Raw genomic sequence first — 23588 nt, forward strand, 5'->3', positions numbered from 1 at the left:
ATGAGGGCCAGGGTTCAAGTTCCAGTTCTGTTAGTTGTGTGACCTTGGGCAAGTTAACTTAACCTCTCTGCCTCAGTTTCCTTTTCCATAATCCAAGGTAATAATAGTACCTTCTTAATGTGTCTGCTGTGATGATTAAATTATACGATGAACGTAAAGCGCTCAGCACAGGGTTTGGCATGGCAAACCACCATTATTCAGTAGATGCTATTATAATTTGAGGTCTTCTTCAATCTGGGCCCTCTTCTTACCTCTCCATAGCTACGGTAGCGCCCCCTCACTTCCCTCCGCAAAGCCTGCTCCAGGCTAACCGTTGTCTCCACTCGTTGTCTCCAAATATACCCCATCGGCTTTCCTGCTGCTAAGTCTCACTAAGTCTTTTCACCAACCCGGTTGCTTTTTCTTGCACCACTCCTCTCCAAGTCCTAATCTTTGGGCCTCACCCCAGCTGCAAAGCCTTTGCTAACCAGACGTCATGCGTCTGTCCCATTCATTCATTCCACATCTGAACGCCTGCTGTACGCCGGGCACTATTCTCCCTTAAAAGCTACAGTCCTTCTGCTTACGCCACTCGTATGGGATTTGGCCAAAGCTCTTTGTGTCCCAGCCCCTTTAACTAGGGAGGATCTTGGGTCTGCAGCCTCAGTGAGCATTTAGTGGTAACGGTGATAAGCCAGCGCCCCCAGATGAGGTTACCTGTATCCGGGAAGAAGCTGTTAGCCAGCTGCTGCTGCATTGCCAGCTGCTGCGGTTTCATGCACATGGAAGGTGGCATAGTACCCATGGGCTTCTGTGCCAGCACTGGCTGTGGGCTCTGCTGGGGCACCAAGCCTGCCTGTCCCCCATGCTGCCCACTTAGCATATGCCCTTGGTTGGACACCATGGTCATGGATGGGGCCAGGCGCTGCTGGAGGGCGTGAGCTGGTGGCTGGGTGGGCATCAGTGGCTGGGCCAAGCCCGGCTGTCGGGAACCTCCAAGTCCCAGGGCAAGCTGCTGCTGGGCGCCAGCCAAACTGGGAGAAGAGCCCTCATGTGGCAAAGACACAGCCTGGGCAGGGCCCGGGGTGGACAGTAGGGAATGCTGCTGCTGCTGCTGCTGCTGCTGCTGCTGCTGCTGCTGCTGGGCAGGCTGCAGCTGTGCTGAGAGCTGCTGCTTCTTCTGCAGCTCCTTCTTCTCGTGTTCCAACAGGTCCTCGATGAGCAGGGGCAACTCACTGGCTACCAGTGAGCTCTCCATCTTGTCCAGCTCATCCCCAGATGCATGTCCACCGGGCAAGGTCAGGGCCCCACTCTCTAGCTCAAACTTCTCCAGCAGGGAGGACCCTCCTGGGCCACTCAGTGGGCTGGGGGTCAGCAGGTGAGCTGGTGGTCCTCCTGTGGTCCCAAAGGGGACCTTCTCAGCTGGGTGCCCACTACTGGAAAAAGGTCCTGTGCCCATTCGAGTGTCCCGGCTGCCCACCACACTCTGTCCTGGCTTCAGCCCCAGGCCTAGGGAAGTGGTGGCTGGAGATGGCTCTACCTTGGGGGCGGTGATGGTAAACTGGCAAGGGGAAGGGTGGCGCCCACCCTCCTCCAACTTGGGCTTCACCTCGGGGAGCACTGACGCCAGACGGGGCTCAGAGGCATCAGCGGCGGGGGGAGGGCGCTCCTCAGGGCCCAAGGGTCCTGGCTCCACCCCCCGCAACAGAGCCTCCCGCTCAGCCTTTTCATTGGCCGACTCCACCAGCCTCAGATGCTCATTGAAGATGTCCTTCTTGTCCCCGGTGTCCAGCTCAGGGTCAGTATAGGCCAACAGGTCAAACTCATCCCCGTTGAGCAGGTCGTCCAGGTGGGGATCATTGGTCTCCAGGTTTTCCAGGGTGCCCAGCTCATCATCTCCCTTGGCCACGTCCACACCCAGGCCCAGGTGAGCAAGCTCCTCATCGTCCTCCAGGGCCTTGTGGGCATCAAAGTCATCATCCAACTCAGGATCCTCACAGGGTAACTTCCCAGCTTCCAGGGCCAGAGGAGGGCGGCCAAGCTCAGTGCCTGAGGGGGGCCGGCTGACTAGCTCCAAGCCAGCGGGCGCGTTGGGACCCTTGGTATGGGGCGTTGGATGGAGGCCGTTGTTCAGTTCAGGGGCCGGCGGGGCTGAGGGTTTCTGAGGAGGAAGGCCTGACACTGCTAGGCCACGAAGCCCTTCAGGGGCCAGTCGGTGAGAATCCTCAGTTACAGGGAAAAAACGGGGTCTCTGAGGGGGGCCCTGACCAGGAAACGGAGGCACCCCCGGTCCCAGTCCTTTCTGTACATTGTGCCGCAACTCAATGAACTGGGCAGGACCAGCTGGACCAGGCACTGGCTCTCCAGGGCCAGGCAGGCGGGTGGGAATTCCCGCCAAGGGGGAACCTATGGCTTGGCGGCCAAGTTCAGGCCCCGGAGTTGACGGAAAGCGTGTCGACATGGCAAGTCGCATGGAAGTTGCTGCTGTTGCCTGTTGCTGCTGCCACAGTTGCTGCTGCTGCTGCTGCTGCTGCAAGGGCAGGGACCCAGGATACGGTGCTCGCTGATAGAAGGCTTGGGAGCCTCCCACCAATTGCCTGGAAGAATATGCAGTAGTCAGTGAGACGGAAGCAGGATGAAAAAGAGCTAGAACACGGGCTGCCCCGAGGAAGGAAGGATGGAGTTAATGCAGTGAGGGGGAAGGAATGGGGAAGAGAAGTTAAGTGATGCTGAAGAAGGATTAGAGAGACAGGAAAATCAGAGGCAGCACACAACGGAGGTACAATATGTTCCCTTGATTTCCCCCCAGGGCACCCCCTGGAGCCTCACCGGCTGTTCACATCCATAGAGGAAGGGGTGGCTGGTGGAGGTGGCCGGGAGAGTCGGTCATCACTGGGGAAAGCCCCTGGCCCCAGGATGGGGCCACCCAGCTTGCTTGGGGGCAGCCCCACAAGGCTGCTCTTGTCCTAGGAGAGATGAGGGTAGATGAAGGTGGGGGCCACCTTCAGTATCTTGGATCCACTACCCCTTGCCACTCTACCTACCTGGGTGCCGGCAAAGGGGGTCTGGCCTCGACCCAGCTGCTCAAAGGCAGGGCTACTAGGCTCAGCACCCCAGCTGCCCGGGGGCCCCACTGCTCCGGCAGCTGCCGCGGTTTCCTTCTCCTGCCGAAGGGTGTTGCGCTGGATCTGCTGCCGAATCAGCAGCTCCCGTAGTCGTTGGCGCTGCGCAGAGAACAGAGAAGAGGGGTGAGTCCATTCTACTCAAACCGAAGGGCTGGCACAGAAACAGGGGAGACGTGGAGGGTGCTCAGGTCCAGGATGTCGACTCACCTGTCGTTGCTTCTCCAGCTCGGTCTGACTGAGGCTGGACATGCCTGGGTCCTGGGTACCTGGAAGTTCAGGTGCCGCCAAAGAGCTGCCCATCCCAGCCCCTGGGTCTTCTCGCTTCTCAACTGGAGAGGTGATGCCTGCCCGCTGTGAGGCTCCATGGGACAGGTAGGGGAGGGATCCATCGGGTGCAGGTGGTGGAAGGACTGATGGGGGGCGTAGTGGGGACAGCCCATAGCCCTCTCCTGTGGACCCACTGCTGGGTCCCAGAGGGCTGCCCGATGGGTGGAAGTTCCCTGTGGCTACTGTGTAGTTTGTGCTTTGAGGCTTGCCCAAGGTAGGGCCGGGCCCAAAATGGCTGTTGATCCCATGGGGTGGAGGGAGACCAGGCTGAGGGACAGGGGGCTTTAGCGAAGGCTCCCCTACTGCCTGAGGGAAAGTGAAACGCATGGGAGAAGGGGTGCCTACAAATGCACCAGTCCCAGGGGACCGGGCAAAATTGGGGGGCTGCACACTTGGGACCTTGGCATGGAGCTCACCTGCCGGCCCTGAGGGCAGGGCTGCTGGGAAACCCCCAGCCCCCAACGGAGTGTGGGCTAGAGGCCCAGCCTTGAAGGCAACTTCAGGGGGCTGGGGGCGGGGTGGCTTATGCAGTGGGGCAAACGGGTCCCGGGACTGAGGGCGTGAGGGCGGGCGGGAATAAGGGTCAGGGGACTGGAAGCGAGGGGTAACAGGGGATGGGCAGAAAGCCTCAGCAGACAGAGGACGGGGTGTCAATGGGGACTGGGAGCTGGACTGGGACTGGGGACTGGCGGGCACTCGGGAGAAAGGGTCAGAGGGCAGTGAGCGAGGAGGCAGGGCACAGCAGCTCTCAGGGGGTGGGGGTGGGGGCCGAGGGGTCAACGGGGGTTGGGCATAGGGGTCAGGGTAGGGGCCAGGGCGAAAGACGTCCGAGTGGCTGGGAGGAGAAGGGGCCAAAGCCTGGGCAGGGGGTGGCTCCTGGGGCCTTAGGCCCAAGCCTGGGCTCTGGGGCTCTACCTGAGATGCCCGAGGGGTCAGGGGGGCTTTGAAGACATCGGGTGCCTTTAACTCCAGGCCACCCAGATGGGGGCCTGAGGAGGGTGAGTCAACAAAGCCTAGGTTTGGGGGCCCATAGCTGGGAGACGACGCCCCAAGCTCTTCCTTCTTCACCTCTAGGGCCTTCCGAGACTCCACGAAAGGCAGGGGCGACAGCAGAGGCTCAGAAGCCTTGCCTCCCCCTACCCCTGGGCTCTCAGTCACAGCCAGGTTGTCCAGCGAGGGGCAGCGGGGTTTGAGGAAGGGGTCAGGTGTGGAGGGCTGGTGTCGGGGGGTGCCAGGTGGGGTGGTGTGGAACTCCCCTGGCTGGCCGGTCCCAGGACGAGATGAGGCGCCCAGCGTCGCGGGCTGCGCGGGGGCCCCGGTCGGACTAGGATAGGGAGGATAGGTGGGTGGTGCCGTGGGGAAGCGGGGCTCCAGAGCGTAGGCGGGGGCCAGTCCAAAGGGGTCCTGCGAAGGCACTTGGGCGGGCACCTGGGGTGGGAGCTTGAGGAAGAGCTCACCGGGCGAGTCGGGGCCGGGCACCGTGCCCGCCGGCGGCTTCAGAAACCCATCCGCAGAGGTAGACAAGCCGGCGGGGGGAGTGGGGCTGCCAATGAAAATGGTGGGGGCAGCAGCAGGAGGCGGGCTGCCCAGTGCCCCTGGCTGGGGGGGAATGCGGAGATGTAGGGCCGGTCGGTCAGTCTTACGGGCCATGTCGCCCACCTTGGTCTGCTTGTTGATCTGGCTCTCAGCCTGCTACAGGGGGAGACCAGGCACAGAGCAGTCAGGCTGCTGTAGGCAGGCCCTACGTCCCCCCTACCCTTAGAGAGCCCGCCCCACTACAGGCCTTGGATGGCATGGCCCAGCCTGGCCCCCACTCACCTTTTGCACCTTGTTGATGCGGTGAGCTGCCCGGTTATCTTTGGCCTTTTGCTGAGGAATAGAGGACACAACCTTAGGCTAGGACGCAATCTCACGCTCAGTCCCCAGCCCTCGCAATGTCACTCACACTGCCTACCCAGAAGCTGATCCCTACTGGCCCAGCTGCTTTGGGAGTGGGGAATGGCAAGAACTGAGGCGACCTTCCCAAAGTCACCCCACACCCTCAGTTCCCACGCTGGCCCAGGCTCCCTCTGTCTCACCAGGTAGGGGGCTTTATCAGCAGCTGGAACTTTTCTCCAGAGCTTCATGATTTGTTTGCAGCGGCTAGACCAGTCTGGAGGGCAGACAGAATGTGTTAGAGAAGACCTGGCAGGTGACCCCCTGCACGTGCCAAGTTACAGGTTGTCTCCCTTGCCCTCATCCCACGGGTACCTGGGTAATCTTGCTTGAGATTGGGAAAGTTAATGTTGGCATAGAGCACAGGTGAGATGGTAGAGAGCTGGCCCAACTCCTCGTCCTTCTCCCAGCGCTGAAGACTCCGCTGGTTGTAGGAGAGCCCGTCGCCCTCACCCTCTGTGGTGGGCGTGGTCGGGGTGGAGGGCGTGGTGCCCCCCGAGCCTGTCCAGGGGCTGTCTGGCTCACCGGGCTCCGGGCTAAAGAAGCCCCCGCGCTCCCTGGGGCGCAGGGGCGGAGAGTCACAGAGGGCAGGGATGCCAAGTCCCACCCCAGACAAACTGCCCAGAGTCCCCAGGCCACTGCCCTGCCCCAACAGAGGACAGTCACTAACAAAGGAGCAGAGAGAGGTGTTGCTACAGCAGCACCCAAGAGTCCAAGGTTCCCTCCCTTGGCATGGCCCCAGTTGGAAGGAAGAGACTGCCCACGGGGGTTAAGCATAAATACCAACCTAGAATCCAGGAATGGGGACTGGCAAAGGCCCGGGTAGGAGTCCATTGGGCTGCTGGAGGGGAGATTGCCCAAAGGGAGTCCACCTACAAGAGGCACAGCATCAGCGAAAGGAGTAAGTGGCCCATCCTGGAGGCAGGCTTGGCCATACCTGCCCACCCAGTTTTCAAACCACTCCTATCCGGATCACCTTGAAGAAAGGGCCTCTGTAGCGGTGTACGGCTGCCGTCGAGGCCAGGGGTTCCACAACCCAGATGTTGCTCTCGTTCAGAACCCAGAACATCCTTGAAAAGCTGCTGCAGGTCCTTGGATTCCATCTTGGGCAGTTCTGTGAGGGATCGATGAAGGATGCTGCTGAGGAAGACTGGGGAGTTGAAGGGACACCACAGGGCTACAAATGGTCACGGCCAGGGAAGGTGCCCACGACTCCCCACTAGAGAAGCTGTAGAGATGAGAGTCTCACAGGTAGGATGCTCTCCTTCTCCCACAGAGGACCCTTATAGGCAAGGAGTGCGGGTCACAGCCTCACCTTCTGTGGGAATCCTGTCTAAGTCAGAGCTAAGCATCCCTTCCCCCGGGGTGCCTGGCTTCTCAGGGTCACTAGGCACTGGGGATGCCTTTACGCCGCCATCCTCAGGTCCTGCAATTGCCAGGAGAAACCCATCAGCCAAGGCCAGTATGGAGGTACCACACTGGCCACCCTGAGCCACAGAAGGCATGGAACACTTTCCAGCCTCCATCCCTGATAGTGCTCAGGGGCAGAACAGATTCACAGAAGCAAAACCAAGATGGCACACAGTCCTCCCAGCAGCCCTCACCTGATGTGTCAGCCTTGCCCTCAGGACCACGGGATTCTTCATCGGCAACATCCGGACCATCATCTCCTATGAGCAACAGTCGCCATTCCAATCAGAGATGCCCTACATGTGATGCCCCGAATAGGACCCCAGCTCCAAGGCCAGGGCCCTTGGCCCACCCTCAACTCCTGGAGACCAGCCCATTTCCCACTAAAATCTCTTACCAGCTTCTAAGCACAGAGCGAAATTGGACCCCTTCAGACCACCTTACCCCCACACGACTGACCTTTCTGTGAGGTCGGGAGCTCCTTCCTATCTGAGCCTCCATCCCCCTTGGCTTTTGGGGTTCCTAGTCCAAAGCTTGGCCGGCCCACCCCAACTGCAAAAAGGGCCTTCCGGCTCAGGTCCAGCAGCTCCTTCCCGAAGAAGGCTTCCTGTGGGAGGAGTCAGGGAGAAACAGGCTTCTTCATGCCCTGCAGGACCGACACTGCCCTTGCCCCTCGGAGCCTAAGACCCACCTGCAGATAAGCAGGGAACATGTCCTCTAGTTTGCTCTTCTTGCGCCCTCGCCGCTGCTGCTTCTTCTTCTCATCCCCATCAGCTAAGCTCTGGTCCACAGAGCCCTCTGCAGGCAGGTCGGCAGGCAACACTGGGGACCGAATGGGAGGTGTCTGCCTCTCTGGGGACAGCGGGCATGCTGCTCCCAACTTGGCCTGGGGACGCTTTCTGCCTACTCTCTCCCCAGCACCAGTAGTGGGCCCACTACTCCCCTGGCCCTCTGAGTGGACTCCCCTGCCCCAGGCCTCCCTGGCAGTGTCCCACAGGTCCTGTGATCCCCACCTTCTCCCAGGCCCCACTGGAGCCCTCACCCGTCTCACCCTCGTCGGGCTGCCCATCCCCACTCAACACCTCCGCCTGTGCAGCAGGCCCCTTTTTCACACGTGTGTGGGATTTCCGCTGTCTCACCATGAAACCACCGATGCCTATAAGGAGACAGAGCTGAGGCTGAGAAGCCGCTGGGGACCTGGTGAGCTGCCCCTCCCCACCCCACCTCTGCATCCCAGGGCCTCACCAGGCCGATAGGGTTTGCGTTTGCGTTTTTTGCTTTCCTCAGTCTCCTCTTTGCCAGGCTCTCCATCAGGGCTGACGGGGCCCTCTAGTTTAATTTCGCATTCCATGTGTTCCACACCACCTGTGTACGGGGACAGACGAGATGGAAGCAGGTCAGAGGCATGGACCCTTTTAACCCTGTCATCCTGCCACCTAAGAACAGAGCTGAGTGCCCTGCCACAGAGCCATCTGGACAAGACCAACAGTGCCTTGAGGGTGACTGGGAGTCATAATGCAGCTCCTACCCAACACTCAACTCTCACAGGCATGCTCCCATTACTTTGGCACTCCCTGAGACTCCTCAGCCTGACCTTCACCCTTGAGCAGCTCATCAGTGTCCAGGTCTCCATCCTTCTTGTCATCAGGGCCAAGGGCATCTGAAGGCTCAGAACCCTCCAGCCCTGCCTCGCCTGGGAGGCCAAGCCGTCCTCGCCGCTGGCGCCGCTTGTGCAGGGGCGACATGGTCAGGTTACGCAGCACAGCCATGCCAGTTTCTGTCAGCCACACACCCTCGAAGCGGAAGTACTGGGGCTCTGCACAAGGGGGAAGAGCGTGTGACCCCTGATGGAGGCCCCAAGGAGCGCAGAACTCCAAGTTTCGGCCTAAGTCCCTAGCTGGGACGAAAGCAGCGAGAGAGAGACAGACTGAAGTCCAGACTGGGGTCTGAGGGCTGGAGAGGAGAGACCACCAGCGGGCGCCAGCTGAGGCCCGAGTGCTCCCTCAGGTAACCAGGGGGATCAGAGAGACCGCTCCTGCTGAAGCCAGACTTTGCTCATGATCAGTTCACCCTATATATTCTCTAGCTGTCTGAGGCCAGGAGGGCCCCTCCTTGCCGAATGCCAGCTCACAGTGCCCCAGATGCCAGGAGCAGTGCCCACATCACGATGGAGGTGGGAGAGCCCCAGCTCCTTCATTAAGGAGAAAGCTGTGCTCCGTGCTCTCCGGAGGTGAGATTCTAGCCGTACAAAGGCCGCGTTGCCCGGTGGAAGGAACTCTGCCTGGGAAACTGGATGCCTTGGTTCTCGTCATAACTTCACCACTGACCTATGGGGTGACCTTGGGCAGGCCACTCAACCCCCCTGGGTCTTAGTTTCCTTCTCCGAAAATAACGAGATAAAGTTGGGGGGCTGGAGCTGGACTAGGTGCCTAAGGTCTCCTCTGGCTTTGGCATTCAGAATTTCTGTGACTCACCCGGCTCTTTCACCTTCATAGGCACCAGCTCTGGAGGCGCAACAGGCACTGTGGAGAGGACAAAGCAAGGCAGCTAGAGGCCCTGTCCCAAAGCAAGGCACCCCTGCCCGACCCCTCCTCCCCTCTCCCCCGCCCCTGGTACTCACCAGCAGGCTTTACCACGTAAGGCTGGCAAGAGACACAGTCAAAGCCCTCATCGGCCGCCTGCTCCACGTCATCCTCTGTGAAGAGGCTCTCGCAACCAGCATGCATCCACCTGGGAGAAGGGAGACAGGAGGGGATAAACTGAGACAACGCCAGGCTGAGAACAGGGAAGAGGGGGCTTATATGAGGAGAAAGGGGCACCCTCACCGTTCACAGTGACGGCACTGGATCAGGAGGTCCTCTTCCACATACGGGGCATGACAGATCGGGCAGGTCACCAGGCTGGCGCAGGGCCCGCAGTGCGTGTAACTATTCTGCCATTCACAGTGGAAGCCAGGGGAGGCGGCCCCACACTGCATACAGGACACACACCTGGTGGGGGCAGAAAGACAGACCCTCAGCACCTAACCTACCCAAAGCACCCAAAGCCGCCCGGCCTTCTAAACCCCGCCTCTGCCATGTATTCAACATCACACCCACTCAAACATTTCAGGCCCCTCTGAAGATCCCAGTCTCCTTACCACTTGCACTTCCAGCCACCCTTGGGCACGGTGAGCAGTGGCGGGTCCAGGCAGTACGTGTGGTAGCTAATGTCACAGTCATCACAGAGCAGCAGGCGGGAGGGGTCTGAGGCCTGGCCGCATACCTCACACACGATGCACTCCACGCAACGCCAGCCCTTCAGCAGCATCACCTTGGTGATCTGGCGCAGAAGATGGCGATTCCTCAGGAGGTGATGCGGAGGGCAGGGCAGACCTCTCAGGGGAGGGGGGGGACTTACACAGGTGAGGCTGGAGGACCCCAGTACCCAGGCCAGACCTCCACTTGAGCACAGGGAATCTACACAGAGCACCCTCACCCCAAAAATAGTGGATCTTAAACTTAGGCTTCCAGGGGTCTCTGCTGATCAGAGAACAGCCTCGCCCGGCCACTGCCTCATTAGGATCTTTCACTAGCGAAGTCTCCAAAAAGACTGTGGATACAACTAGGTTGTATTTCCCCCAGTTTTTCTTGAACATGTAGAGCCTGCTACTGCTACAAGTTAGTGACTGTTAGCAGTGGACAAGTTCTAAATTAACATTAGTGAAAACCCCAAAATGACTGATCATACTTGAGTCAAAAACGCTGCTTTCTCTTTGTGGACATGTGTTTGATTCTGATTTTACATTTTATATCCAGACCATATCATGTTTTCTACTAGTAAAGTTCTCACAGTTCACATGATGGACTGAATTATACCAGCAAGTCATGGTCTACCACAAAGAAACTCGTAAAGACCACTACGGTTTCCGAAGTATTTTTTCCCAAGATGAATTTGACAACCACTGGAAACTGATGGACAACTTCCATGACCAATGGCCACTTTAAGTCGAGTGGCCAGGACAGGGGACTAGGATAAGCAGTAACGACCCCATCCCTCAGGCCAGACCTCTTGGGCCCTGAACTCACCTTGCTGTTGACACAGTAAGGGTGATAGCACTGAGAGCACTGGGAACAGGCAAGAAGGTGGCCCTCTGCCCCCCGGCCAAAGCTGCCACATACCACACACATGTCCTGGGGAAACACACAGAAACCCAAATGTCCAACCTCACATCCTCAATACCACTCAGTCCCAGTAACTGACGACACCACTAATCTGAGAAGGGGGAGTCAAAGAACCAGAAGCCCATCCCCAGCATTAGGACACGGTGAGCCATCACGGGACCCCGTTCCTTCCTAGCATGCCTTGCCCATCTGATCAGGTAATTTGAAATGATACAGCCTGACATGGGTAACGCTAAGGAGAAGTGAAAGATAAGGCGGGTAAAGACCGGTCAGGATGAGACAGTAATATATGCGACAAAATTCTACAGCTTCGAGATTACCCGTGTTCCCTAAGCTTCGACAGGGCAGAAACCATTTCTGCCTTTTTCACTGCTACATTCCTAGCTGCTAGCTCAGTGTCAAGCTCATTCTCTGGAATGCCAGGAGTAGGTCCCTGGTTCTCCCCATTTACCCTCCCACCGAAACACACATAGCCAACTGCTCAGGCTGCCAGGCCTCACTGCTGAAGGCGGGACTACAGAAGTCAAGTACGGTACCTGCATTAGGACAAACTTGTCTGTGTTGGAGAAGAGAACCACAGTATTCTGCATGGTGTCATCATCATCGTCTTCTTCCTCCTTGCCGGGAGAGCTATCGATATCAGCAACCTTACAGGCAGAGAGTTGTGGAAAGTGAGGCAGCTAAATCCGCCCGCACTAAGCTGCTTTCCTCTTTGGTGTCGGGGCAAGGCGGCATAAACCCCTGGCTAAGGTGAAAGCCAGGAGCCAGGACTAAGAAGCAGAAGAACACCCCAGCTCCCAAACTGGGCCTCAGCCCAACATCAGATTTCAGAGAAGCCTGGGGGCCGAGAGCACAGAAGGAGCACAGACATAGCTGGACGGGCCCTAGGCTAGCAGGCAGGCAGGTGAGCGTGCAGGGGACTGGCAAGATTTAAAGGGTGTTTAATCTTGAAGGGGCCAGCTGAAGCATGTTTGGGGGATGGGAGGCCTCTCCTTACTACCAGAGTCTCAATGGAAGAAGTAGTTGATTTTAGCCGGGCCCGTCCTCTCCCACGTCCTCCATGTGCTCCTCCACGTGGCCGGCGTCTTCCTGGGAAACTACTGCTGCGACCCTGAGTGAGGAAAGGGGACGATTACAGGAAAAGTCGAGGGCTAATATGCTGCATCCACAGGCTTGGAGGGAAGAGAAGAGACGAAGGGACAGAGTACGGCAGGTAACAAGGCCCAAAAGTCCCAGTCAGGGCCAGGGAAAAAGCCAAGCTCTCAGATAGCAACAGGTAGGTAACTCTGGTCCAAACCACTCCACATCTTCCAAGAAGAGTGGTCAACGTGGTACAACAAGAAACAATACTGGCCTGAGAGACCTGAGTTTCTAGTCCCGATTCTACGGCTGAGGTACCATGAACCTGGGCAAGTCGCGTCCCCCTGTGTATCAGTATTCCCCTTGATAAAATAAGAAGGTGCACTCAAGGATCTCTGACAGTCCAGGATTCAATAAGCCAGGCAGGAAGGTATCAGTGACACAGGACTACACCTCTGACAGTGGCATGACACCAAGCACATCAGTGGCTGGATAGCCCCTTACCTGTTTGATGCGGGAACGAGCCGGGGAGCTGCGCCGCCTCCCCTTGTCCCCCTCCGCTTTGCCTCCTCCGATAGCTGTCCCAGCATCACACAGCAGCGACTCATCGGTCTCTGGCAGCGAATCCGTACAAAGTCGCAGGGAGCCCTCATCTCGGGCTGGACTAACGTCTGTAGATACCCCCAGCTCCATGGACAAGGAGCCACCGCCCTCGGGGTCGGGAGAGCCCAGCAGGGGCTCTGAGCCAGGAAAACTGGCACTGGCATCGCCCTGGCTCAGATTGGAGATCTCATTAACGATGTCAGATTTGATGAGAGTAGGTGGGGTGGGGGCCACTGGTGCACGTGGCTCCTCTTGCTCTTCACAGGGTGAGCCCTGCCCTGCCTGCTTGCATTCTGGGCCATAGACCTCCATAGGGGTCACAGGGGCCAGCTCCTCGGGGTCCAGGAGCACAGGGGAACCCTTAAGTTCACTAGCCAAACTGCCGGGGGTCTGTCCGGCCTCTGGATGTGATCCAGGAGTGTCAGTCCCATCCAGAGGGGCTGTATCTTCCCCCAGGCCAGAGAAGTCATCCAGGGCTGGGGCAGGGCTGGGGGCAGGGCAGGAAAGGTTCCCCATGGGAGAGGGGAGAGGACTAGTAGGGCTGGGTTCCAAGGCTGGGCACTCAGGTTCTGGGGCTTTCTCAGTCTCCATCTCATGTGGCTCAGCCTCATCTGAGACCTGCACTGCCTTCTGTATGGGACTCAGTGGGGAAGGAACAGACAGTGGCAGAGCAGGGGGAGAGCACTGGGAAGGAGGGGAGTTTGGGGGAGGCAGGGAATCCTGGAGGAGTGGGGAACAACGAGGGGGAAGGGGCTCCATCAGCATGGGAGAGGCCGGTCCTACCGGGGAGCCTGGAGATGGGGGAAGGATCATAGGGGGTACAGGCTCAGGGTCAGTGCAGTTAGCTTCTGGTGGAGGGCTGATAGGTGTCTCTAGGATGGGGGCAGCCAATGGCGACTCAGGGTCACTGTCCCCTTTGGCACCAAAGGGGTACTCTAACTCTCCCAAAGGAGACAGGGCCGGCGGGGCCACAGCTGTGATAATGGGTGAGAGCGGAGGAGGAAGAGGATCTGGAGAGAAAGAAGAAAAGAGAGGCTCTTAGATTAGATGTGCCATAAAGAGTAAAGACTGTCCCAGAGTAAGAGGGTACTAACGTCCCCGTACCTGGTGGCATCAGCTGAGGTGACAAAGATGGCTCCCCGGATGGGGACAACGGCAGCTCCTCAGGCAGAGGGGACAGAGGTGGCTCCCCAGGCTCAGACAGGGCCGGCTCTCCAAGCAAAGGGGATAAGGGTGGCTCCCCAGGTGGGAGGAACGAGGGCAATTCCTCAGGTGCAGGGCATAGGCCTGGCTCCTCAGGGGGCTCTTCAGGTCGAGGGGACAGGCGCGGCTCCTCGGGCACTGGGGACAACTGCGGCTCCTCGGGCACTGGGGACAACTGCGGCTCCTCGGGCGTGGGGGACAGGCACAGCTCCTCAGGGCGAGGGGACAGGCGCGGCTCCTCAGGCTGGGAGGACAGATGCAGCTCCTCAGGTGCAGGGGACAGACGCGGCTCCTCGGACGCAGGGGACGGGCGCGGCTCCTGGGGCGCAGGGGACAGATGCGGCCCCTCGGGCACAGGGGACAGACGCGGCTCCTGGGGCGCAGGGGACAGATGAGGCTCCTCGGGCGCAGGGGACGGGCGCGGCTCCCCGGGCCGGGGGCAGAGTCGCAGTTCCTCAGGCAGTGGCGATAGGGGTGACTCCTCCAGGGGTAGGGACGTAAGCAAATCCTCCGGTGGCGGGGAAGCAGGTGAGTCCTCAGGCGGTGGGGACAGGCGTGAAGCCTCAGGTGGCGGGGATGTGGGAGACTCCTCAGGTGGTGGGGACAGAGGAGATTCCTCGGGTGGTGGGGACAGGCGTGACACCTCAGGCAGGGGAGACAGGCGTGACACCTCAGGCGGGGGGGACATAGGCGAGTCTTCAGGTGGCGGGGACATGGGTGAGTCCTCAGGTGGTGGCGACAGGCGTGATGCCTCAGGTGGTGGGGAGAGGGGAGACTCCTCTGGTGGAGGGGACAGGGGCGATTCTTCAAATGGTGGGAACAGACAAGATGCCTCAGGTGGTGGAGACATGGGTGACTCTTCAGGTGGAGGGGACATGGGTGACTCCTCAGGTGGTGGGAACAGGCGCGATGCTTCGGGTGGTGGGGAGGTAGGCAATTCCTCCGGTGGGGGGGACAGGGGAGACTCCTCAAATGGTGGTGACAGAGGTGATGCTTCAGGCGGTGGGGATAAGGGTGTCTCAAGCAGGGGAGATGGGGGGGACTCCTCTGGGGGAGAGAAGGGTGACTCCTCCAGTGGAGAAAAAGGTGATGCCTCAGGTGGGGGAGACAGAGGAGACTCCTCAGGCGGTGGAGAGAGGGGTGAGTCCTCAGGCGGTGGGGACAGGCGCGATGCCTCAGGCGGCGGGGATGTGGGTGATTCCTCAGGTGGTGGGGACAGGGGCGACTCCTCAGGTGGGGGCAGCAGTGGCATCTCCTCATTGAGGGAGGCCTCCAACTGGGGCTCAAGTTGGGCCCCTTCTCTACCTGCAGACATAACACACTATGTTCCTACCTAGTTCAGCTGCACTCCACAGAAAGTACAGGGTCTGGGGCAAAGCAGAAACTGTCCCTTGCCACACGATAGAAGGGGATTACTTTCAGGGACCCTCAAACCCTACTCACCTAGTGGTTTGGCTTCACATTGCAGGGGCCCCGGTTCCTTGGGTTGCATAGAGGTCACGTGCCCACCCTTTGGCTGCCCTTGGCATGCAACGTACAGAGCATCGGGCTCATCAGTGGGGGTATCGCCAGGCTCTGGGGGTGAGAATCTGCAGAGGGTACAGGGGAGCAGGCACCATGGCTCTCATCAGCTATCAGCTCCTCACGAGAGCACACTGGGGCGAGGCACGAATGCTATGGATTGTACTGCCCACCTGAGGGGCCCTCCTCTCAAAGTCAACTTGCTTTAACACGAGCCCTGCCAATCTCAGCCCTTCCGATCCCCCAGCCTGATCTCTGCCAGTCCACACCACTTACCTGCTACAGACCGGGGGGTGCTGCTCAGCAACAGAACTGACAGACTGTCCTCCCTGGGCTTTGTGACAGCGGTGACAGAGCGAGTAGTTCTCAAACCACTCAGAGTTGGGGTTCAGCTCTGCTGAGCCTGCCCCACAGGCCCGGCATACCCGGCATGCCTAGGGGAAGGGAACGGGCAAAACGGGCACTTGTCAGACAGCCAGAGACTGGAGGAGAACACGGGACTCGTCACAACAGAGAAACTCAGGATGCTGTAGGAGGCAGACTTAGGGAGAGTAAGGCAGGAGGATCAGGGGACACTCACCTTGCACTTCCAAGAGTGAGCAGGCAGCTCCTCCATAGGTGGTTTCAGGCAGAAGGTATGGTATCCTTTGTCACATGTCTCACAGACCAACATCTTAGAGTCATTCCCAGGTTTCCTGCAGGGGCACAGGGCACGTAACAGGGTCCTCCTTGCCCTCATTTTCAACCTTAACCTGTGCCCCGCCTAAGGTTCTCTCCTGCCCTCCCACTCTTACCTGCAAGCTTGGCACACTTTGCATTCAGGGCACTGCCAGCCAGCACGCTTGCGGGCAGTCAGAGCAGTGTCCAGGCAGGCCCCGTGATAGTGATGCCCACAGCTGGTACAGAAGAACAAGTCACACAATTCCCCTGGCCCCTCACATACGGCACAGCGAGCCTCCTCTGCAGTGGGAAGGGACAGAGGACACGGGTCAGCTATGGATTCCTTACAGGACTCCGTACGGTGCTGTCTACATAACAGGCATTCCACAGACACAGAATGAACGAATAACAAAAAGTTACTAAGTGTCTGCCTAATATATGCCAGGCACTGCTCTAGGCACTGCAGACACCATGCTAAACGAGACAGGCAAAGCCCCTGCACTCACAAAGGCCACACGTATTTTAGTGGGGCAGACAGACAGTATGTAACTGTAGACTACTGAGTGCTCTGCAGAGTACGGAGCCCCCAGCGCCCTTGGACCCTCATCTGCCCTCCGTCCAAAGGGCAGGACTTCTCACCCAGATGTGCGGCCCCCTCACTGTGCTCCGGGCAAAGCAGCTGCAGTGTTTTCATGGATAAGAAGGAACCGCTGGCAGCTGCACAGGGGAAGTGGTAAAGACGTGGACATCCAGGCGAGCGGCAAGGGATGGAGGCACCGAGTCTGGTGCAGTGGGAACAGCGCTGCCAGGGTGAAGACAAAGCCTCAGTGCTAGCCAGCTCTCTCCAGATCAACATGTCAGGCACTGGCTCTGTCCCAGTATGCCCCCTGCCCTCCTCATTCCACCCTGACTCTCGGAAGCCCACCAGCCCTGCCCACCCTGCCCTGGGCCTACGCAATCCCCTGGCCCGGCCCCACCTGTGAGATCCCTGAGAAGATGGCCTTGTCCACACCACATAGTTCTGGGCCCTCCTGCCCCCACACGCCTGCCGACCACGCAGCACACCAGTGGTGAGCCCAGCAGGACCCTTCATAGGGGGAAAGGGGGAAAGAGTTATCACTGCTTCAGGGCCACTCAGCCCCTTCCCTGTTTCCTGCCCAAGTCAGCTACCCCGCTTCCCTCCACTTACCTCCAGGTTCTCCTAGGTGGGCAGGTGTCAGGCCCTCAGGGAAACCAATCTGTGATAGGTCCTCACTGAGCAGCGCTGCCTCACTGGGCCCTGGGTTCCCCCCAGGGGACACCACTGAACACCGGGGCCAGTCAAATGGCAACTCAAAGCGCCGTAGCTCCCGCTGCCCATGTAGACTGGGCTCCCCGCAGTTACAGAGAGCACAACGCCGCATTGGACCCCCACTGTGAACACACAAGCATCAGCACCACGCTGGCCCCTGCCCACAGGTACCCCTAAACAACCCCATGACTTGCACACCTATGCTTCCCACTCATTTTCCTAAATTTTCCACCTTGAAAGCCCCAGACTCTCAAATCAAATCCTCGTATGTCCTTACATCCTCATTTCCCCAAACTAGTTACCTGCAGTCCTGGGGAGGCTCCTGAAGCCTGGGACCCCCAGAACTGGGCACAGAGCCCTCCCCCACATGTGGTTTGGGGAGGTCTGGCTCAGTGGCACCTGACTCCTCGGAGGCTGCAGGTCCATCAGCTGAATGAACAGACAGAGAAGTGCGCATCAGCCATTACCCTCCGTTTAGTACTAGTCCACTCTTCAGACCCGTGAGATTATCCAAAACCCTTGGTGGATAACAGTGATGGCATTTCAACTTTTGTCCCAAAGAACAAAGTCCTTCAATTACCTGTCTATTAGATGGACTTAGCTCCTGTCCTTGTGCTAGGACCAGAAATCTAAGATTGTCTGGGTAGAACAGAAAGCTGCCAAGCAAACCCAGAATGTGCCCTACTCACCTGCTGGTTCTGAATCTTTATCCTCACCAGGCGGCTTCGGGCTGTCCATCCCTCTCTCCGACTGGGCAGGGCCCTCTCGGGGAGACCTGTCAGACCCAAGAGATATCTATTTGTCTAGTAAGTCTTCCCACTAAACACCTTCCCCCAAATCCTAGGGAGAAGGCATCTAATGTTATCTAGACCCTACAGAAATCAGAGCAAAGCCATACCTACAAATTCCTGCACTAATGACAAGGAAAGTCCCTCTCCCCAACCGTTGTCCCACTGCCTACCTCCTCCCCAGATAAACACATACCATCTTCTCCTACGCTGAATTCTGAGAGGATCCAGTCCCCTTTCCCACTTCCCACCTCCTGTCTAAGAGTTCCTAGGACAACAGCATCCAACTAGAAGCACATACAATCTACATCCAGTATCACTCTTTGCCTCATGACTGAGTTCTTGGCTTCTGGTGGGCCCTATCCCTTGGACTTTTTCCTCAGGTCTTAAGTCAGCTACCATCCTAGAGGCCTTTCAGTGCCAACCCAGGGGCAGTCATAACAAGAAGTCTGAGTCCAGCCGAAGTCCCTCTCCCTGGGGTCTTGCAGGACGTAGAACACATTACTGGAACTAAAGCCCATCTCTGAATGGATCTCCCCCATCTCCACTGGTTTCAACCAGAACATCCCAATCACAACAGAAGAAACTCCCCAATTTCCACCACTGCCCATCTAAATCCAACCCAGGCCCACCCCCTGGCCCTTGCCATGACTGAGCTCAGGATCTCATCCAGCCTGAAGGCCTCAGGTCGTTGCCCTTAGCAACACCAACAGCCCTTCCTCCTCAGATGGCCCTAGTAGTTAACAGAAGTGGGCCTTAAGAGTTACTGAGCATGTGTAGCCAGGCCTGAGGCTAGGCATGCTGGGAGTTGTAGTCTCAGGAAGCACACCACCACTTGGAGCTGTTCTAAACGGGGCAGGACAGAGCAAAGTAGCTTCCTTCCTCTTCCGTCAAGCAGGGTTTCAACACACACTATGGGGGTGGCGAGTAACGGTCCCCTCTTCTAAGATATGCCTGCCTATCCCAGAGCCAAATGAAACACGTTAAAGTTATACCTAAGAAGGTCAAGACCCACACCTTTGGGTATATTTTCCTAAACCTCAGATAAAACTAAACACAGTACCAAAAAGAGAGAAGTAAAGAATAAGAATTACAGAGCTGAGGAAGAGGAAAGAGGTCCTATAGAAGAAGGGAGAAAAGGACAGGTATAAACAGCTCTTAGTGGGAAGGGTAGGGGCTTAAGCAGAGAAACAGAGTATAGTTTTCCTACAGAAGGTAGAGGGGAATCCCTAAAACAAAACTCTAAATAAAAGTTTGAGAACTGTATCTCTCACCTTCTCCACTCCTCTTGTTTAACCAGAAGAACCACACCAACCTTAGTAAGGACAAGCCTCTCTTCCCAAACCAAACACCCCAGTCAGCCACTGGGGGTTGAGTGACTGGGGCAGATGAGACAGTGGGGAGCCCTCAAAGGTGCCCAGGATCCATAAATCAATTACCTAAGAACCACATCATCAGTTCTCTTTCCCTGAGCTAACACTCCATTTCCAGACACTGGCAGTGGGCCTCATGTAACATGTCACAGGAAGGGAAATTTTACTTTACTTTTTTCCCCTCACACTATTAGATTCTACTAGATTGGGAAAGTGAAATAGCACCTGATACCTGTTACCTCTATTCCCAGATCACCTCTTTACCAAAGAGGTAAAGAGAGGATCCAGTGCCCTTTCCCACTTCCCACCTCCTGTCTAAGAGTTCCCAGGACAATAGCATCCCACACAATCACCCACACAATCACACCCACACAATCACACCTGAAAGGAAAGCAGGGTGGTCATCTAGCCAGCCCACAGAAAAGCTGCCACCCACACAATCACACCTGAAAGGAAAGCAGGGTGGTCATCTAGCCAGCCCACAGAAAAGCTGCTCTGGAACTTCAAGGGGCCGCCTAGAAGCCTCCTATGTGAATTAGGGGTTGGAGGTCAGGGCACCAGCCAGGCTCCTCTTCCTATTCAGTTATCCAAGGCCTGACCACACCCGGAAGGCTTCGAAGTTTCCTAAATGTGTGCAACTTTTGCTGTACCTTACCACTAAATGCCGCCAAGATCTTCCAACTGTTGTGCTCTCAAAGTTAAGGCTAAAGGAGTCGCAAACATCAAGAAATGAAAAGCAACAGTGATAGTACAGTGGGTGGGAGGAGGACTGCCTCACACAAGGCCAGAGGGACAAATTCCTCCGCCCTCCCCCAAGCGCAGCCCTCTCAAGCTGGTAATGCTGGCACTGCTTGGGGAGCTACAGAAACCACCTTCGTCTAGCCTTGGGAATCAGTACCAACATCCTCCAAAGCGGCAGCCTCATTCATGGCACCATGGAAGATGAGAGATAAGCAAAGGGTTGAGTGTTCTCCAAGCTGAGGAAAAAGAATCTAGAGGCACTTCCAAGAAGCCCTATTTCACTGCCCTGCAGTCTAGCGCCTGCACCCCAATGCTGAGTACCAGTTGTCAGGCCCCTCCTTAAACAGATCTAAACAAATAAAGACCATAGGTCCCCCTGTCCCATCATTCACAGCCAGAAACCACACATCCACACCAAGGGTTTTTTCCCTGGATCTAAACTGGGGTAATGCCTGGCCAGGCTTCCTCAGGGGAACTAGGGATCCCAGAGAAATACAGATCTAGGGAGTAAAACCGTGGTGGGTCCCCTTAATCCTAGGCCAAAGAGGCCCAGAACAGCAAGGAAAAAAGCAGGGATTCATCTCAACCCACTTTCCTCCCTGCCTCCATCCCAGACCAAAAGCTTTAACTCCATTTTCCCAGCCAAAGGGGAAATGGAGGCTTGGAGAGGTGAAAGGCTGAAGCAGGCCCTTGAGTGAACAGCTCTTCTCTAGGACTCAGGACTTCCTGGTTCCCAGCCTGAAACTCAAACCACACCTCTCCCCACCCCCATTTTGGGTTGGCCCTCCAGGGAAGAATCCAAATGGCAACAGTGGCCCTGTAGACCCTCCGGACTACCCCCTGGGTCATCCTAGGGTCAGCCACAGCTAACAAGGAGAGGTATCTCCTAAGGAAGTTCTTCAGGGACAGACAACAGGAGAGGCCCTCCACAGGAGGCAAGGGCAGACAGCATGGGCAACAGCTAGCCTCATTCCGGCACCCCTGTGCCACCTCTCACCTCAGGATTACCACCCAGAAATCTTTCAAGGGCAAATCCCTATTTTCTCCTTTCCAAGACCAGGCTCAAAGAGGTCTAGCCCTCATATGGTGGAGGGAGTAGAGTGAGGGAGCAAAATACACCAGCCAAATCCCTGCTGGGCAGCATGACAGCTGTGAGAGGGGCTGTCCCAGCCCAGGGTCAGAGGCATGAGGCTCATGCTGCACCCTTCGTGCAGTCACATACACACCACTTCTCCCCAACACCTCCTGCCAGGGCTGAAAACATTGGCTTCAGCAGACACAGCTCTGCTCAGGTCACTTCTCCTCCAAGGAGATATAGGCCCCCCTATTCTGCAGAGTTGGGACAGGATCAGAGGACCAGTTAACATTCCCTGATTTAAAAAGGTTGGAGAGGTCTGGGAGGAGCCTGCAAGATCAGCCAGGGACTTATGGGCAACCAGCTCTCCACACCAGGCCCAGAGAAAGCGGGAGACAAAAGCCATTTTTTTGCAGCCCACATTCGCAGGGAGCAAATCTCAACGGCCTCCTCTATAATCCCCTAGAGATTATGTCCATCCGGAGAGGAGGGGAGGCAAAGCAGGCTAAGACAGCACTAGGCCTCGCTAGGGTCACTCTGCCAGGCAGGGGTAGTTGAAAGTTGAACAGCAAGGCCACAGCTGCCCCCAGCCCCGCCTCCTTCTTGCCCCAGCCACCCCTTCATCACAATGGTCAGTTTCCACACACTCTCCCCTTTGCACAGTGAAATAAGGCCTAGTGAAGGATCTAGGGCTCCCTGAATCTCCCAAAGACTGCTCTGGGTGCCCGGATGGGCAAGAGCAACCTTAAAGTCCAACCTGGCAGTAAATCGGACCTGGCAGTGCCACCCTACCCCCGCTCCCAAGTTGTTCTATTCCCAAGGCCCACAAGGAACCCTGAAGGAGAAGCAGCTGACTGGGATTGGTGCTGGCATCAGGGCTTGGGTCCTAGTTTGGTAGAGCTCCCCCCAACACAAAAATAAACAGGCAGAGAGGCTTTCTGGCCAGGTTCCCAAACTCCCGTGGTTCCCTGAACCCCCCAGTCTTTAAAGAGGCACACCCCAGGACACCAGGCCTCGGTTGTGCTCTGGCGACTGGCTCAGGTTCCCTTGACAGACCCTGCCAAAGGAACCCTCTTCAGCTCTGGCACCCCTTTCTCCAACCTACAGGCCAGCTCCGGCCAAGATAGTCCATCTGGCTATGCCCCCAGTCCAACCCTTTCTGGGCCCTGGCCGGGCGGACTTCACTCACCTCTTCACAGGGCGATCCAGAAATCCTCATCCGAGAACATGGCCAGAGCCCGGGCCGCTCCCCGACCTCCAACCGCCAGAGCGATCACAGCCGCCCCCCGCACGGGGGGGGCTTAGGGGGGCCAAGAACGGTAAATCCAGGTCGGAGTGGCCACCCTCCCCCGCCCCAAAAAAGCAAGAAGCCAAAGAAGGGTTCTCTGCCTCGGGTTCCAGCAGTTTAGGTTTCCATGGACAGCCCCTGGGCGGCGAATCCCGAGCGGACACAAAGAGAGCACCGGTGGCTTTGATCTTGGGCGAGCAGGATCCGCATCCGCGTCGCCGGGCGGCCTCTCAGTCCTAGGGCTGGGCCAGCGCCCCGGCCGCCCGCACCGGGCTCGGGCGGAACGTCGAGGCTCTCCAGATGGAACGTCGAGGCGCCTCCCCAGCAGCCCGGAAGGAATGCCGCGCCGCCCCGCGCCGGGCCCGGATGGAACGTGAGACCCTCGCAGGAGCGCCGAGCCCCTCTCCCCGCTCGGGCCGGCGCCCCGGGGCCGCGCGAGCTACGGCGACACGGAGCCGGCGGGGCCGCGGAGCTGAACCTGACACACACCCCAGCGCCGGGCTCCTCGACCCCGAGCGCTCGCCCTCGGCGGCTTCGAGCCCCCCACCTTCTGCTCCCCCCGGGGAAGGGAGGAGGGTAGGTGGGCGAGGAAGAGGAAGGGGCGGGCGGTGCGAGCCCTCTGCCCGCTCCCCTCCGGCCGCTCCGGGCCCTGCGCTCGCCTCCCTTCCCCTCTGGCCTCGGGAGCTGCCCCGCCCCCGGCCTGGCCGGCTGTGATCGGCGGCACCCCCTCGACCCCCGGCTGGCTGCGATCGCGGGGGGCCTAGAGGTGCATGGCCCAACCCCGGCTCCCGGCGCCGGGGGGTCAGGAAACTGAGCGGAAAGTGGGGAACGAGGCAGCCATTTGCAACCGGAGAGGAAAGTAGTGCAGCGCGGCGCCGCTCCGCCTCCCCCCCCCTCCGCCTCCTGTTCGGCCGGTAGGGTGGTTCCTGCGAAGGGGCTATTTCCTGGCCCGAGATCTCGGCAATGGTCGTGGAGATTCAGGAAGCCTCCGGCGCGAGATCCGGGTGGCCCTTTTGCCTGGTGAAC

At 58.1% G+C, this 23588-nt stretch overlaps 1 protein-coding gene across 6 annotated transcripts in view; it reads right to left on the reverse strand.

Annotated features, from left to right (window-relative positions):
* Window positions 1–23174, reverse strand: part of KMT2D (lysine methyltransferase 2D) — a 37285-nt gene extending 14111 nt beyond the window's left edge. The window contains exons 1-35 of one of the 6 annotated variants that reach the window (XM_029204428.1): window positions 22464–23174; window positions 17987–18072; window positions 17600–17726; window positions 17196–17419; window positions 16984–17093; window positions 16646–16808; window positions 16141–16306; window positions 15927–16041; window positions 15623–15780; window positions 15269–15414; window positions 13727–15130; window positions 12524–13632; window positions 11940–12050; window positions 11476–11586; window positions 10844–10948; window positions 9916–10097; window positions 9602–9766; window positions 9397–9506; window positions 9251–9298; window positions 8371–8592; window positions 8022–8141; window positions 7819–7932; window positions 7468–7598; window positions 7236–7383; window positions 6971–7036; window positions 6682–6792; window positions 6343–6516; window positions 6154–6238; window positions 5682–5923; window positions 5510–5583; window positions 5250–5300; window positions 3312–5123; window positions 3024–3203; window positions 2809–2945; window positions 697–2576 (exon numbers count right to left, since the gene is read on the reverse strand). In XM_029204428.1, coding sequence (XP_029060261.1) covers window positions 697–2576; window positions 2809–2945; window positions 3024–3203; window positions 3312–5123; window positions 5250–5300; window positions 5510–5583; window positions 5682–5923; window positions 6154–6238; window positions 6343–6516; window positions 6682–6792; window positions 6971–7036; window positions 7236–7383; window positions 7468–7598; window positions 7819–7932; window positions 8022–8141; window positions 8371–8592; window positions 9251–9298; window positions 9397–9506; window positions 9602–9766; window positions 9916–10097; window positions 10844–10948; window positions 11476–11586; window positions 11940–12050; window positions 12524–13632; window positions 13727–15130; window positions 15269–15414; window positions 15623–15780; window positions 15927–16041; window positions 16141–16306; window positions 16646–16808; window positions 16984–17093; window positions 17196–17419; window positions 17600–17726; window positions 17987–18035 — 10150 coding nt within the window. In that variant the 5' untranslated portion in view covers window positions 18036–18072; window positions 22464–23174. Of the gene's footprint in view, window positions 1–696; window positions 2577–2808; window positions 2946–3023; window positions 3204–3311; window positions 5124–5249; window positions 5301–5509; window positions 5584–5681; window positions 5924–6153; window positions 6239–6342; window positions 6517–6681; window positions 6793–6970; window positions 7037–7235; window positions 7384–7467; window positions 7599–7818; window positions 7933–8021; window positions 8142–8370; window positions 8593–9250; window positions 9299–9396; window positions 9507–9601; window positions 9767–9915; window positions 10098–10843; window positions 10949–11475; window positions 11587–11936; window positions 12051–12523; window positions 13633–13726; window positions 15131–15268; window positions 15415–15622; window positions 15781–15926; window positions 16042–16140; window positions 16307–16645; window positions 16809–16983; window positions 17094–17195; window positions 17420–17599; window positions 17727–17986; window positions 18073–22463 lie in introns of those variants that run through there. The other 5 variants (XM_029204429.1, XM_029204427.1, XM_029204430.1 and 2 more) reach the window with 5 other exon arrangements.
* Between the last annotated feature and the right edge of the window lie 414 nt (window positions 23175–23588).

Source organism: Monodon monoceros, unplaced genomic scaffold, assembly GCF_005190385.1.
Source record: "Monodon monoceros isolate NGI ecotype Baffin Bay Population unplaced genomic scaffold, NGI_Narwhal_1 Super_Scaffold_6, whole genome shotgun sequence".
Lineage (NCBI taxonomy): Eukaryota > Metazoa > Chordata > Mammalia > Artiodactyla > Monodontidae > Monodon > Monodon monoceros.